The 17,398-nt window shown below is 40.5% G+C and overlaps 1 protein-coding gene across 5 annotated transcripts in view; it reads left to right on the plus strand.

The window, feature by feature from the left end:
* ADK (adenosine kinase) overlaps nucleotides 1–17,398 on the plus strand; it is a 549,228-nt gene that overhangs the window by 62,955 nt on the left and 468,875 nt on the right. For 4 of the 5 annotated variants that reach the window (XM_084634813.1, XM_084634817.1, XM_084634816.1 and 1 more), the window contains one exon: nucleotides 2,081–2,134. The exons of the other annotated variant lie outside the window; for it this stretch is intronic. In XM_084634813.1, the coding sequence (XP_084490939.1) occupies nucleotides 2,081–2,134 (54 nt within the window). The remainder of the gene's footprint in view (nucleotides 1–2,080; nucleotides 2,135–17,398) is intronic. 5 annotated transcript variants of the gene reach the window in all.

Consider the following 17,398-nt stretch of genomic DNA (forward strand, 5'->3'; position numbering starts at 1 on the left):
ATCTCACCCCTGTAGTGCACATTGGTGCTCTGTGTAGAGATATCCTAAAAGGGATGCAGAGGAGTGTGAGCCTGGAGGGAGACCTATAAGGAAGGGGAAAACCTGATAGAAGAATGGAAAGACTTCTGAGCCAAGAGAGGCGGCTAAAGCCCATTTATAAATTGAAAGGACAAACTAAGCCCAAGGGAGCAGGATTGTGAAAACACCAGATGGAATGTTTTGTTCGCATGATGGAAAGGAAACTGTGGTGGTGGGAAGGCCCAAAGTCAGACCAGTTATGTCCCTCCTCCAGTCATTAAAGATCCCGTGGTGTATTTCCTGACGGTTTAGTTCTAGTGTCCTGGACAAATTCTGTTTACTGTACATAATTACACAAACTGAATTCCTCCTTTAGTGTGAGGTGAAGACGTTCCTTTCTCATGCCTGATCTGAAGAGCTATGTGGAGCTATTGGTGAAGCATGGCTATTGTATTATACCTCTGACAAGGTTCCATTTCAGCGGTGGATGAGGTGACCCCTGTATATGGAATGTATTGCACAGTAGGTGAAGTATTGAGGATAGGGATATAATTAATGTTGGTCAACATGGAAAATAGGTCTTGTCAAACAAACCTGATTTCATTCTTTGACATTACAAGTTTGGTTGAAATAGGTACACGTTAGATATTTGTAAGGCATTTTAAGTTAGTATTGCATGATATTCTAATTTTAAAAAAATCACGGTGCAATATCAATAAAATACATGTTACATGAATTTAAAACTGGCTAATGGATCTCAAAAAGTAGTTGCTAATGGGGAATCATCATCAAATGCGGCTGTTATTAGTGGAGTTCCACAGGGATCAGTGGTAGGCTTGATGCTAGTCAACATTTTGACTGCTGTGGAAATAAATATGAAGTCACTGCTGATCAAATTGGTAGATGGCATAAAGATTGGCAGAGTGGTAAATAATGATGAGGATGGCGGCAGCCATACAGAGGTGATCTGTATTGCTTGGTAAACTGGGTCCATTCAGACGAAATGCGTTGTAATACAGCCAAAAGGAAGGCTATTAATCTAGGCATAAGGAATGCAAGCCATTGCTACAGAGTGGGGGTGCTATCTCATGGAAATTAGTGACTCTGAAGAAGATTTAGGGGATATAGTTGATAAAGAACTAAACATGCGCTCCCAGTGGAATGCTGTAGCAAAAAGGCCCAGTAAAATCCTTGAATGTATAAATGAGGGTATAGGAATAGGACTGTGATTTTTACCTCTGTATCTGGCATTGGTTAGAGTGATACTACAACACTGTGTCCAGTTCTCGTGTCAATATCTTAAAAAAGGATGTTGGGGTGTAGGATATTGCCACAAATGATTCAAGGTCTGGAGAAAATGCTTTAGAGCAACAGATGAGAGCTCAATCTGTTCAGTTAAACAATAAGATTGGGTTCAATACAGAGGTAAGTGGGTGAAATGTAATGACCTCTGAGATAAAGGAGATCATACCATATAATATAATGGTCCCCTCTAGCCTCTAGTTCTATGGATTTATGAACGAAACAAAGTACCATGGAATCCTTCTGGATATAAATACATACCGCATATTTTAGCATGAAGAATTCCAGGGTTTATGGTCATGATGTATGCAGATCAGTTGGAGCTTCCCTTCCCCAGAAAAGCATGAAGTAATGTAACACTTAAATCAGCCTGAATTTACATGCTGGTACTTTTTTTTTCACATCTGCCTCCACTTCCCTCCTGAAGCTTTTAATTGCTGTGGGTTCTCAAAACTTCTGTACAGTTTGTTTCTCTTGACACCTCACAATATCCATGGGAATTTATTTGTTGGCGGTCTTTATTTTTTGTCATGCAAGATGAAGACTTTGTGATGTTAGCTATGTTAACTCTAAAATGCTGTCTATTTTAACTGGTATTGCTCTCTAGTTTTAAAATACGTGAAATGGCTTTCAGTAGACAAAGATTTTAAGATTGTCTACTTTTCAAATGTAAACTGAAAACAAATTTTTTGTTTAAGAACTAAAGTAACTTTTCTCCTGTTTTTTTTCCCCCCCTCCCCCCCATCCCACCCCCTTTAAGGTATGGGCTGAAGCCAAATGACCAAATCTTGGCAGAGGACAAACATAAAGAACTGTAAGTTTTTATATACTCTTGTATTTAGGCTGACAGACACAATTATGTGCATATGAATTTGCTCCTTCTCCTACCCTTTTTAAAAAAGGTTTGAAACAGTTACTGTAAGAAAATGTTTGCTGTTTTTCAAGACAGTGTTTTTTTCCCCTTAGGGCTTGTCTACATGGTGGGGTAAAGCACCCTATGGGGGTGTATGATTTCTAAAGCACACTGATGTATTGCACTTTGATTCATCAGTACACACCACCACGGTCTACACAAACACTTCCTTGAGCATTTTAACGTACAGTACTGCCTTAAAGTGCAGCGGACCTGTAGTGTTCACTGCCAGGGCCTGCAAAGACCAGTGATTGCGCAACATGTCACTGAGCTTTAGAAATCACATCTCCCGTAGTGCACGTTGCTGCTCCATATAGACAAGCCCTCAGAGTTCAGTAGTATCTGCTGCTGTGTGTTACTTTACTGTCATCAGTAGCTACATGGTTGAAGAATACCATAATGTAGCTACTGATGACATACCGTAAGCAAACTTATGGGGAAATACACCCCCATCCCGCACTTCCCCTGCTGATTGTGGTAACTTGCACTAAGCTCTAGTAATGATGACATAATTAGTGAATGTCCACAAGCAGTGTTTTTGATATGAAATCATTATTCATATCTGCTGCAAACTGAAAAAAACAACTATTTCAGGTAATGTCCTTTTATTTAAAGTGATAATACTGCACAGTGCTTTTGCATCCTGTTACTTATTGTCAGCTTCCTAATTTCTGTGATCTTGAAATGTTGCCTATTTTAGCTGAGCTGACTTCATTACTCTTTTTACATGTACAATGAGAACTTATGAACTAACCTGTGGAAGATTTTCTTTATCTACATAGTTATTAATTCATTGTCTTGCAGCACAACTGGCAATAGATATTTTAATCAAATGTTATAACAAAAACATGAATATTTTTTTAAAAGCTTGAAATCCAAATAATGGTTCCAAATAAATCTCAAAGCAGTATGTGAGAAACCTAGAGGAAACTCTAGAGCCATCAGTGGAACTTCTTGAAAAGCCTATTAAGGATACTTCCTCTGTAAATCAGCATATATCTTCTGTGATGCTCTCCTCAGGGAGTCCAGAACTATAAGCCCCAATGTTACTACTTTACCTCAGTAAGAGAGAGCTTTGCTGGAGCTACAATTGTGTGATAGCTCCCTTCCACGCTCGTCTGGCCACCTCACCAGCAAACTCCTCAAGACACTGCCAGTCTAAACCTTGCCTTGCAGGTAACAGTGAACTCCAGCTCCTGAGTGTCCCCCCCATGTTAGATGTGCCCTTTGCAAATTGGCATAAAGGGGCTCTTAAGGTCACACCTTCAGTCATATGAATCACTTAATATAAGTGAACATATGGAATGTTTCGACTGCTCAAAACAAACAGCTTGTCGTTGACCCTGCCAAGGAACCACCGGGTTTTGATTTATGTCAGAAAGTCTGGTACAGATTGAATTGCTTCAGGACATCTCATAGGAGATGTGGACAAACCCTCTTTAAATGGAAAATGAGGCACACACCTGTATGTGACTGGCTGGTCACCAGGCACAAACGATGGAGGACTTCATGGCTGAGTGTCCCCTTCATTCTTTCGTCAGGGGCCTGAGGGACATTCACCAGCTCACTACTGAGGCAGTGTGCTGGCTATCAAATCTAGATATAAATTTGTAGTTGTTGCTACCTACCCAAACTATAGAAAAGAAGACTTAATATAAGGAGGAGAATCCTTTTGCATCCAGAATAACATTGATTTTTCCCCCCCATGGCTAAATATAAACAGTAGTATGAAAAGTTTACATTTAACTTTAGTGCAGGTACTGAATCTTTCCCATATGTAGATGGTACTAATGTGCTTCTGGAATATAAATAATGTTGTTAAAATGTCAACAGAAACTATGCAGAATGGCTAAGTTTCTGAATTTTTTGATCTTTGCATGCCTGCTTTCTCAACCTTAATATTGCAATAATAGTAACTTGATATATAATTTAAAAATATCTACAGGTATCATATCCCTTGAGATAACCTAAAGCTTAAAATAATTCTGTGTGCACCCAGGATTCTAAGCTGCATGTGCATAAAATTCTGCGTTGACATGTGTAACGATGCTGGTTCTGGCGGGACCCAACTGAGAGTGCCAGTTCAGGACAAATTGCTTAAAGCAGGGCAGTTACAGCCCAAGGCAGGTGTTCTTTTGCACACCAAGGCAAACCAAACCAGCCAAGTAGAGAAGACTTTGGTTTTACCCCACTGGCTAACCACAAGTCACACAAGCAATTCCCTTAGACACTCCAGTTTCCCAGTATCACCACCAGTGCCACTCGTTATGGGGGCAAATGGTTATGAACGCCAGTGCCCCACTAAAAGAAAAAAAGTTCTCTCGATCCCAAAGGACCAAGCCCCAGACCCATGTCAATATACAAATCAGATCTTCACCACAAATCACACTGTTGCCAATCCTTTAGAATCTAAAATCTAAAGGTTTATTCATAAAAGGAAAAAGATATAAATGAGAGCTAGAATTGGTTAAATGGAATCAATTACATACAGTAATGGCAAAGTTCTTAGTTCAGGCTTGTAGCCGTGATGGAATAAACTGCAGGTTCAAATCAAGTCTCTGGAGTACATCCACAACTGGGATGGGTCATCAGTCCTTTGTGTAGAGCTTCTGTTTGTAGCAAAGTCCCTCCAGAGGTATGAAGCAGGATTGAAGACAAGATAGAGGAGCTGCGGCAGCTTTTTATACTTTCTTGCCATGTGGTCTTTCTTTCTTTGTTCCAAAGACAAGCTGTCCATCGCTTGGCATGGAAAAACCTCAGAGTTCTGTCCATAGCATGCCTTGCTGAGTCACAAGGTGTGTCTGCCTTCTGTCAATGGGTCAGTTGTATATCTGATGGCCCTTAATGGGCCATCAAGCAGGATAGGCAGAGCTGACACCAACTTGTCTGGGGTGTCACCCAGAAGCATAACATACATTATAGAGCCAATATTCATAACTTCAACTACAAAAATGATACGCACATATAGACAGCATAATCATAACCAGCAAACCATAACGTCTCCATAGACCCCTTACACAACAACCTTTATGCAATATTTGTTGCAAATATATCACAGTGGTTGCAACAGCGATGTATACGGTTACAGATTCTGTCAATAACATCACAACATGCTAAAAATTTTCTTTAAACTAATTGTTTTCCCTTCCTTTGCCAGGGAACAGCCCAAGTCTGAAAATTCTAGCTTAAGCCCTTGGAGATTTTATGAGTGCAAATTTTGTCTTCATGCTTGAGTAACTCAAAAATGTCTGAACGGATTCAGGTCCAACTTAGAAGAAAAAGAAAAAACATTTGTGCTGTGACCAGGGATGGAAAATTTTAGCCTAAGGGGAATTTGTAAGAAATGTAGGGCAACTAAAAAGGGATTAGGATCTGCTAGTCAGTGTTCACTGCCTTTAAAAGCTATAAAGCAACGTTAAAGAACTGCTGTCTGTTTTTGGAGGTTTGGCTGTAATTATCAAACTTAGGTCAATGGAAGGTGGGGTTGTAAAGGGACATTAAGTTTGGGAAGTAAAAGGAGAGGACGGGACTCTAAGGGTATGTCTACACTACCCACGTTACAGCGCGGCCGTGGCAACGCTGTGACGTGGGCAGTGTAGACACACTTCATCACCGGAAAAGAGCTCTCCTGGCGATTTAAAAAACAAACAAACCCACCCCTAACGAATGGTGGTAGCTTTATTGCCAGGAGTGTTGCTCCTGGTGATAACGAGCTGTCTACACTGGCGCTTTTCAGCGCCAAAACTTTTGTCACTCATGGTGTGTTTTTTCACACCCCTGAACGATAAAAGTTTTAGCGCTGAAAGTGACAGTGTAGACACAGCCTAAGGCTCAATGTCCTTAGAAAAGCAGAGCCATTCTGGAATTTAGTCCTAATTGGCTACCTTAAAATTTAAATGTACGAATGAGAACACTTTAAGTGTATTTGAACCATGGAGAGGGAGGAAGTCTTAATGACCAGACTTAGAATTCTTAGGTTCCTTGGAAAGCCTTTTAGTTTTACTGAAACACAACATTTAGCTTTGAAAGATGATAAAAATAATTAACTAAAGCTGCCTTTATAAGACTGCAGTTCCCAGTAATGAAGAAACGTCTTTTCAAAACCCATGAAGTTGGCTTGGTGGTCCATATGCAGGGAATTGGGGATAATCTTAGATATATGCAAATGGAAAAGGGTAAATCCTTGCATACTGCTCAAAACTCTTGGATAGGTGAGATTTATTGTTGAAGCATTTATGCCCCTGCTTAAGTATGTGAGGACATGCAGTGATACTCTGTTTCTTTGCTCACAAGAAAAGGAGTTAGTGAGTAATATTGGGTCATGATTGTGGGAAAGTATCAGGATATTCAATTTGATAAAGGCAGAGGACCAAAAATAATGTTGGTCATCAGAATAATTGAGATCTAAATGGAAAATCTGGCAGACTTCTGTCAATACTCATAGGTAAAGGCACAATCCCTTGCTGCTCTGAACCTAAAATCCTGAGTTCTCTCCCAAGTTTGTCCAGTTGACAGAGAACAAAGGGGAAGAAATAGAAGGGTTGAAGACAACCTTACAAGAAATATCCTGCTATATACAAAACACGGCTTTCATAGTGATTTGGTCACTTTCCCAGTATAAATAATGTCAGTAAAAAATTATTAGCTGCAGCTTTGGTATACTCAGTTACTTAAATCCTTGTTAGCAAGAATGAGACATCTTGTGGGAGGAAAGTGTATGAAGGACAAAAGAGACAAGATGCCAGGGCCTGAGACGTTACTGGGCAAACAGTCTCTAATAACCAGAGTTTGTTGTATATACCCACTCTTTTTATTCACTGCAAATCCATTAGAGTTGATACATATGTAAAAGTGAATTTGAAGCCATAAAAGAAAATGCTTATTTCCACACAATGTTTCCTCTAAGTCTAAAACAAGTGTTTCTGGATTTCAAATGTTATATTAAATCAGTATCTTAGATGTCTGTATACTAATGCGAGAAGTATGGGGATTAAGCAGGAAGAACTTAAGATGCTAGTTAATAAACACAACTATGACATAGCATGCATCACAGAGACTTGGTGGGATGACACACGACTGGAATATTGGTATAGAAGGGTACAGTTTGCTTATGAAGACAGGCAGGGAAGAAAGGGAGGAGGTGCTGCATTATATATTAAAAATGTATACACTTGGACTGAGGTTGAGATGGAAATAGAAGACAGACTTGTTGAAAGTCTCTCTGGGTAAGGATAAAAGGGGCAAAAAAAATGTCATGGTAGGGGGTCTACTATGGACCACCAACCAAGAAGAAAGAGGTGGATGAGGGTTTTTTTTAAACAACTAACAAAATCATCCAAAGCACAGGACTTGGTGGTGTTGGAGGACTTCAACTACTGAGACATCTGTAGGGAAAATAATATGGCAGGGCACAGATTATCCCGCAAGTTCTTGGAATGTATTGGAGACATGTATTATTTCAGAAGGTGGAGAAAGCTCCTAGTGGAGAGGCTGTGCTAGATTTGTTTTTTGACAAATAGGAAGGAACTGGTTGAGAATTGAAAGAGGAAGGCTTGGGTGAAAGTGATCATTAAAGGGTAGAGTTCAGTATTCTAAGGAATCATAGGAGGGAAAACAGCAAAATAAAGACAATTGATTTCAAGAAGGCAGACTTTTTAGCAAATTCAGGGAGTTGGAAGGTAAGATCCCATGGGAAGCAAGTCTAAGGGGAAAAACGATTGAAGACAGTTTGCAGTTTTTCAAAGAGACATTATTAAGGGCACAAGAGCAAACTATCCCACTGTGTAAGAAAGATAGGAAGTATGGCAAGAGACCACCCTGTCTTAACCAGAAGATCTTCAATGATCAAAAAATGGAATCTAGGTCAAATGACAAAGGATGAATGATAAACAAATAACACAAGTATGTAGGGACAAAATGAGAAAGGCCAAGGCACAAAATGAGATTAAACTATCTAGAGATATAAAGGGTAATAATAAAACAATCTACAAATCCATTAGAAGCAAGAAGACGACCAAGGACAGGGAAGGCCCGTTATTCAATGGTGGGGGCGGGGGGAACGGCAACAGTAACAGAAAATGTGGAAATCTTAGAAGTGCTAAATGACATTTTTTTGTTTTGTTTTTTTGTTTTCATCAGAAAGGTTGCTAGCTATTGGACGTCTAACATAGTGAATGCCAGTGAAAATGAGGTAGATATGAGGCTAAAATAGAGAGAGAACTATTGAAGACATCGAACTTGTCTAAGTAATTTTTAAAGTCACCAGAGCCTGATAAAATGCATCCTAGAATACTCAAGGAGCTGACTGAGGAGATATCTGAGCCATTAGCGATTATCTTTGAAAATTCATGGAAGACCGGAGAGATTCCAGAAGACTGAAAGAGGGCAAATATAGTGCCAATCTATGAAAAGGGGAATAAGTACAACCCAGAGAATTACAGACCAGTCAGCTTAACTTCAGTAACTAGAAAGATAATGGAGCAAATAAATAATCAGTTTGCAAACATTTTAAAAGATAATGTGATAAGTAATAGTCAGCATGGATTTGTCAAGAACAAATTGTGTCAAACCAACCTAACCACTTTCTTTGATAGGGTAACAAGCCTTGTAGATGGGGGGAAGCAGTAGATGTGGCATATCTTGACTTGAGTAAGGCTTTTGATACTCTCTTTCTTGACCTTCTCAGAAACAAACTAGGGAAATACAAGCTAGATGGAGCTACTATAAGGTGGTGCATAACTGGTTGAAAACCATTCCCAGAGAGTAGTTATCAGTGATTTACTGTCAAGCTGGAAGGGCATATCGAGTGGGTTCCCCACAGGGATCAGTTCTGGGTCCGGTTCTGTTCAGTATCTTCATCAGTGATTTAGATAATGGCATAGAGAATACATTTATAAAGTTTGCGGAAGATGATACGCTGGTAGTGGTTGCAAGTGCTTTGGAGGATAGGATTATAATTCAAAATGATCTGGACCAGAAATGGTCTGAAATAAATAGGATGAAATTCAGTGAGGACAAATGCAAAGTATTCCATTTAGGAAGGAATAATCAGTTACACACATACAAAATGGGAAATGACTCCCTAGGAAAGAGTACTGCAGAAAGGGATCTGGAAGGATTATAGTGGATCATAAGCTAAATATGAGTCAACAGTGTAACACTGCAAAAAAATCAAACATCATTCTGGGATATTTAAGCAATACATGGGAAGTAGTAATTCTGCTCTATTCTGCACTGATTAGGCCTCCACTGGAGTTCTGTGTCCAGTTCTGGGCGTCACATTTCAGGAAAGATGTGGACAAAGTCCAAAGAAGAGCAACAAAAATGATTAAATGTCTAGAAAATATGACCTATGAGGGAAGACTGAAAAATGTGGGTTTGTTAACTGTGGAGAAGAGAAGACTGAGAGGGGATATAACAGTTTTCAGCTGCATTAAAAAGTTGTTATAAGGAGGAGAGAGGAAAAAATGTTCTCCTTAACCTCTGAGATAGGACAAGAAACAGTGCGCTTAAATTGCAGCAAGGGCAGTTTAGGTTGGACATGAGGGAAAACTTCCCATCTGTCATGGTAGTTAAGCACTGGAATAAATTGCTAGGGAGGTTGTGAAATCTCCTAAAAGCAGATTAGACAAACACCTCTCAGGCATGGCCTAGATAATACTTAGTCCTGCCATATGTGTAGGGGGCTGGACTAGATGACCTCTCGAGGTCCCTTCCAGTTCTATTATTCTGATTAATTCTCACTGTAAATTTGACTTATTAATAAGTTTGTGCACATTTGGGTTCAAAAGAGTGGTGTATATATTTCAGGAGTGCTGACAGCCTACTTCCAGGCCTCTTGGCATAGTACTACACACCCCCTTTCTGTGTTGCTCACCAACTTATATTTATGCAAACTTTCATCCAGTTAAACTGTCATTTTTTTCTGGCCAGAATCCCACTTTGTGGGATTACTAGGTTATGATTTCAGTATGGGTGTACAACATTTTTGCTGTGTTTTAAAAAAATAAAAATGTTTTTATTGCATGAAGTGTACAGTCCATGGAGGGCCTTTTTTGTTTTTGTTGTTTTGGACTGAAGAGGGCAAGTACTGTTTTTCCCTTTAAACATGATTAAGGCTAAGATTTTGTCTCTGTTATTTTTAGTAAAAGTCACTGACAGGTCACTGGCAATAAACAAAAATTCACAGGACCCTGTCTTGTCGGTGACTTCACTAAAAATAACCAGGGGCAGAGCTTGGTGGGGGGAGGGAGACTGACAGGGCACAGCCATGGGGGGTGCACAGCCCCTTCTCCAAAGCTGTCCGCAGCTGCAGGACAGGGGTGCGCCAAGCCCCAGCTCGGGGGAGGGGCACATGGCCCTGGGAAACCGTGAGGGGTGCACATGGCCCCTGCTGCAGCCGCAGCCCCCGGTGAAAGCTGTGGAGTAGGGGCACATGGCCTCCACTGCGGTCCCCACCGCAAGCTGCAGGATCCTGGTTCTGGCCCCAGTTGCAGAGCAGGGGTGCACAGTCCCTCCTCCAGCCCTGGCTTCAGCCCCTGCAGCTGAAGCCGAAGAAATCACATTTATCTGGTAAAGTCACAGAATCCGTGACCTCCAGGCCTAAATTATAGCCTTAAACATGATGCATAAGATAACACTTTTATTTAATCTGCTGCAGATCCTTTCAAGTCTTAAGAACAGCCTCCACCCTGGAATTCTAATTATATATGAACATTGACGTTCATAACACACTGTTATCTTTTGTGGTTGGTCAGAAGAATATTTAAATTTTTAAGAAGAAAGCAGGAGGCTAAACCATATTAAAATAGTTTACAGATGCTTAGTTTTTTAAAACTGTTCAACAACGTAGTACCTATATAAACCAGATAAAGTTGCATACTAAAAGCTGTTATATGTTGAATTTGAATAGTAAACTAGTATCTGCTTCACAGAATATTGTGAGAATTAGTTGTGTTTGCATAGGGTTTAGAAAATACAAATGTTAAAATGATGAGCTCTTAGGTGGTTTTTAACCATAAATCTCAAAGCTCTTCATAAGAACCCAGCGGGGTTGATGGTATTCCTGTTTTATAGATGGGGAAACTGAACCACAGAGGTCAAGTGGCTTGCCAAGGTTAAGCAGTACAACTGTGGCAGAGCCAAGAATAAAATGCAGGTCTCCTGATTGCCTGTCCAGTGTCCTGTCCATTGGACTGCACTGAGTGGGAGACGCATATATTCTGCAAGCTTATTCAGAAGACTTAATGTTTTACTTAAGTAAGCAAGCCTACTTTTTTACCACTTAATTTAGTTCTTAGCAAAGCTGTGTCAGATGGAGTAGTTACTATTAATAGGGAAATGCATTCTTTATAGATTGGTATTATTGAGCGTGATGTGAAACGTCAATTTACAGACAAAAAATGGAGCGACTGGCTTATTGTCTGACAAGTCAGGAAAAGACAGTCAAGAAATCCCTAAAAACCCATTAACATGCCAAAGATCTTTATGCTGCCCAAATGTATGTAAAGAAATGTTGCGCATAATTGATGTCTGTGTAAGTTCAAAGGAATGTTTTAAATGTTGAGTGGGAGGAACCCTATAAACTGAGAGGGAGGCTAATTTTAAATATTCTAATAGTATATGAAGGTTGCTAGACTGAGAGAGGATAGATTGTTCTAGTAACTTCAGACATAAAGGGTACTACATAAATAAATTCCTCTTCTCCCCTCCAAGTTTTTCTGTGGTGGTTGTTTTGTTTTTGTTTTTTTGCGGGGAGGGGCGGCACTATGTAAGATGGTAAGATACTGGTTTCTGAACAAACTTTGTCAAACTAACATTCTGTGTAGTGGCATTAAGACTACTGCAGGGCCTGATAAAATTCATTGAGGCAGTGTGAGAGAACAAGAGAGACTGCTCCATCCTCCTCATGGTAAATCAAAAAGGACATAGCACCCTGGCAGATTGAGTGCCACCCTTATCAATCTTTAGGTAGGTCCTTAATGTTGTCTGGCTGGATAATCAGTTTATGTCCCTCAGTCGCAATGTTATCATGCTACAGATCTTGTGGCGGCCACATAATTGCCAGCCATGTGGCAACATTCCTTGGTGAACATGCTATGGAATTTGTTGGTCTTCCATCCTAATAATAGAAAGGCTTGAGTACAAATGACATGACTACAAACATCTCTTATTGGACAATGATAGTCTGCTATTCTGTCTAGAGAGAAGGTGATCTGGAGAAGCTGGAACATATAAAAACAGAGAAGAAAAACATCTACAGTTTTTTTTGTTGTTTTTTTTTTTAAAGCTATAAAAATTATGAACATGTCTAATTGACCAGTACTTTGCGTTGACTCTTCTTGGTAAAAGATTGTGATGTTGTCATTTTAAATTGGAAGGTTGTTGGAGTTGGAGGTAAATAAACTCTGATGAAATTTAATTTTGCTGTGTTGGTGAAACTATTCAGAAAAAAAAAATTTCCTTTCAGGAGAGAGGACATTTTACCAATTCATTACCAAATGCAGTCTATAAAATAGTAATGTGATGGTTTTAACAATGCCAAAATTTTAGTTACAGGCCCATCCATATTAGGACAATAACACATACAGGCAAATGTGTACACAGTTTGCCTGGAGTTTAAGATATGAATGAAATTATTTTCTGACAAGTTGTAAACATTAATGTAACATTTCAAAAGATATATAATACCTTTCTGAAACTATCCCAGAAACTTACATATCAATTACTTGAAACCACCCACTGCTTTTAAAAGGCCTGCTTTGTGTTACAGTGGAATTCCTTGATAGTTGTGGGTATATAGCATGGGGTGTATCTTCCTTGGCTCATATCTGAAGGTTTTTCTCTTTTAAAATCTATTTGATCATATCTTTATTGATTAGTGAGGCAAATTTTTGTCATCCTCTTATGAAATAAATTTTGAAAATGCATGAAACCTTGCTGTTCTTAATCTTTTTCTGAGTGCATTAAAGATCTGTTGATGCCTTCTCAATGGTGGGTAGAGCATTTGATTCAATCTGATATTGCTTGAAAGGAACTTGTAGGAAAATTCACAAAACATTCTTCCAAATAGGGAGTTTTAAACTGAAATTCTTCACCATTTCACATGAGTTGCTGAATTACGTGTAGCTTTGAGGGTGCAGGAGCCTTTCTCTGATGACTGAATTGTTGACAAAGTCAGAATCAGTGTAGTGAGGGAAGAAACATATTCACAAAATAGTGTACAATGGTATCCATACATCTTAACTTCACTATAACCTTACATGATGACGCTTCCTTCCAGTGTCCAACACCGTGAGTGACCGTGTATCTTCCTGCCTCCAGCAAAAGCGAGTCTGTTTTGTGGTCACTGGATATCTGCTTTGTGACGCTGCCGCCCTTCAGCCACTCAAACACTCTCCTCTGGCCTCTGCCAGCCCTTACTTATGCCTTTCAGGTGCCTCAGTCCCTGAACTTCTCAGAACTATCCCCCTGTAGTGTCCAGTCCCTGTCACTGGACACCCACGGTAATTGCCTTGTTCGCTACTCCCAAGGCAATAGTATATGCATACCAGCTTGAGTCAACTGAATATACACTCCAATATAGCAGCATGGCACTGTAATCTATTCATAGTGAAAACAAGTGTAAGTTTATTAACTAAGGTAAAGATTTAGGAGATGGTGAACAAGAGAAATAAGTACAACAGGTTACAAATAAAACAAAAATATAATGCTTCTACTAGACTAAAACCTAACTCTAACAGGCTAACCTTGTCTAAAGCAGTTTTTCACCTAAGCGCTTTCTTGCAGCATTTCATCCAAGGTTGGTTTAGATCCTGTTTTCATGAGTATAACAGCAGAGCCCGGGTACCCCCACAATGCAGGATGAAGTGGGGTGGTCCTTAAATTCCAAAGTCGACTGTTTTTTGTCCCCAGAGTCAGGATGACACCTTGGTTTCTTTCCTGGGGTGCTGGATCTGAAGTGTCATCCCCCATACTCCTGTTTGTTTCACCTCCTTGCCCTCACTGTCCACCTGATTTTCCTGTTGACTTTCACATATAAATGGGGTTTCGTTTGTGTTTACTTTACAAAGCTTAATTTACATATGTACTGAGGCAGGTGATGCCATACCCTTTGGTCTGGCAAAACTAGCTTGCTAACCCTGCTTGAAACACAGATTCTAAAGCAGGGATGGGCAAACTACGGCCCGGGGGCTGCATCCGGCTCTTCAGATGTTTTAATCTGACCCTCGAGCTCCTGCTGGGGAGCAGAGTCTGTGGTTTGCCCTGCTCCACGTGTGCCATGGCTCCGCGCGGCTCCTGGAAGGAGCATCCTATCCTCTCCCCGTCTCCTATGTGTAGGGGCAGCCAGGGGACTCTGAAAGCACCACCCCCGTAGCTCCCATTGGCCGACAACTGCAGCCAATGGGAGCTGCAGGGGCGGTGCCTGTGGACGGGGCAGTATGCAGAGCTGCCTGGCCATGTCGCCCTGTAGGAGCCGGAGGAGGGACATGTCACTGCTTCTGGGAGCTGCTTGAGGTAAGCGTCGCCCAGAGCCTGCACTCTTGGACCCTATCCAGTGCCCCAACCCCCTGCCCCAGCTCTGATCCCGCCTCCCACACTCCAAACCCCTCGGTCCCACCCTCCCGGACCCCACACTCCCACCCACACCCCAGCACGGAGCCCCCTCCAGCACACTGAACTCTTCATTTCTGCCCCCCTCCACCCCAGAGCCCACACCCCCAGTCGGAGCCCTCACACCCTACTGCACACCAACCCCTAATTTGGTGAGCATTCATGGCCTGCCATACAATTTCCATATCCAGATGTGGCCCTTGGGCCCAAAAGTTTACCTGCCCCTGTTCTAAAGCCTATTTTCAGAACATACATAAACTTTTTTAAATGTCACCCATATATATATCACTCAAGGACTAAGGATCAGTATGATGTAAGCTTCCATTAGACATCACCTATGACCCTTTTTGGGTAAATGCTATGAAAACAGTATATTGGGTGTAATGAATTTGTCAGGCCTGATAGGAGTTGCTGTTAGAGAACAGTGGCACCTTTGACAGTTGGCATTGGGGAGTACTTAGAATCACACTCACTTTCTTAGAATCGTGTTAATCATAAATAGTAATAATGTGAGGAAAAACAAAGAACAGCACAACAGGGAGGGGGGAAATGTTTCGGCTTCTTTGTCTATGTATGTACAGAATTGTGCTTATTGCCATCTCATGTATTAAAAAAAGCATAAGATCACCCTGTTCGCTTCAGGTTTCAGTTACAAATTTCCCTTTTTGTTTTTTTAAAAATGCTTCATAGTGTGAAGTAATTCTATCTCATGATCCTTGGTGCTTTTTCCATCTCTTTCACGACTGGCCTTCTTTGTTCCATCACAGGTTTCTTCCACTGGCACAAAAGTCTTCTCCAACATGTGACTGTTCTTACCTCATCCACTTAATCTGTTTTCAGATCTTGCCTGATGATTCTCTTTCAGTTGTCCTTTCTCTCTGCTGCTCAGGGCCCTCCTTCCCTCATATTACTATGACAGGTTTCAGAGTAGTGTTAGTCTGTATGGGGGTGTGTGAACCTTTTGTAGTGATAATCAAGGTGGGCCATTTCCAGCAGTTTACAAGAACGTCTGAGGAACAGTAGGGGGGAAAAATAAACATGGGGAAATAGTTTTACTTTGTGTAATGACACATCCACTCCCAGTCTTTATTCAAGTCTAATTTAATGGTGTATAATTCTTGAAGTCTGATTTGTGTCCATTTATTCTTTTACATAGAGACTGTCCAGTTTGGCCAATGTACATGGCAGAGGGGCATTGCTGGCACATGATGGCACATGTCACACTGTTAGATGTGCAGGTGAATGAGCCTCTGATAGTGTGGCTGATGTGATTAGGCCCTATGATGGTGTCCCCTGAATAGATATGTGGACACAGCTGGCAACGGGCTTTGTTGCAAGGATAGGTTCCTGGGTTAGTGGTTCTGTTGTGTGGTTGCTGGTGAGTATTTGCTTTAGGTTGGGGGGCTGTCTGTAAGCAAGAACTGGCCTGTCTCCCAAGATCTGTGAGAGTGCTGGGTCGTCCTTCAGGATAAGCTGTAGATCCTTGATGATGCGTTGGAGAGGTTTTAGTTGGGGGCTGAAGGTGATGGCTAGTGGCGTTCTGTTATTTTTTTTTATTTTTTTTTTTGTTGGGCCTGTCCTGCAGTAGGTAACTTTTGGGTACTCTTCTGGCTCTGTCAATCTGTTTCTTCACTTCAGCAGGTGGGTATTGTTTATATCTTTCACTAAAATAGAGTTATGAATATACAACCTCTTCCCCCCACCCCCCCGCAAGTTTAGTTCTTTCACAGAATTTACCATCTTCCTTATCACTCAGAACCTTACAACATTTTAAAGTGTTAAACAATGTATCTGCATACAAATTAAAGTAACTATCCTTGCCAAGTTGATAGCTCTACCTGTCACTTAAGTTCAATGTTACAGGCTTGGATATTGTTCAAGAAGGCCACAGACTTCAGGCTTCAAAAATAAGTGTTCTTATAGTGAACTAGTTGAGTTCAAATGGAAACTATTATTTGTATAGTGCCTGAAGTGTACTGAGAGCTTTAACAAATGTTTTATTTTAAAATAGTTGAAGTGTGTTTGCCGAGAATTTAAAAAGGGCATTAAATTTATTTCTATGTCATGGTAATATGCCTCAGACATTAAAACTACTAGTGCTGCAGGCAAAAGATAGGCAGTTAACCTAATATACTAATCAAAGTCATTTACATGTAGGACATTAGCTGTGATGACAGAACATGTAAGGACATTTTAGATGTGTTTAACCCACAGTACCCACCGAATACAGTGGAAGTACATCTTTTGAAGTTGTTAGTCTGGGGGTGTGGGAAATGCCACCATTCTAAGGGGTTAAGCCCAAGCTGAAAGGCAATATTGTGTCTACATCAACACACCTTTATTCTGGTCAGTACACTTTGTACTGTGTACACAACTTTTATTTGTGTAATATATCTTGACCAAATGTAACATTTAATGTAAGCTTTTCCTTTTGAAATAGTTCAAACTTTATACTAAAGCCTTCACCTTTTCCTGCCCTTTTAAAATGTGAGTTGCACAGTAGTTTATTACAGATAAGTTGTTACTGTGCGAGTAACAGTGCCAAATAGTTGG

Source organism: Lepidochelys olivacea (assembly GCF_965140295.1).
Source record: "Lepidochelys olivacea isolate rLepOli2 genome assembly, chromosome: 7".
Lineage (NCBI taxonomy): Eukaryota > Metazoa > Chordata > Testudines > Cheloniidae > Lepidochelys > Lepidochelys olivacea.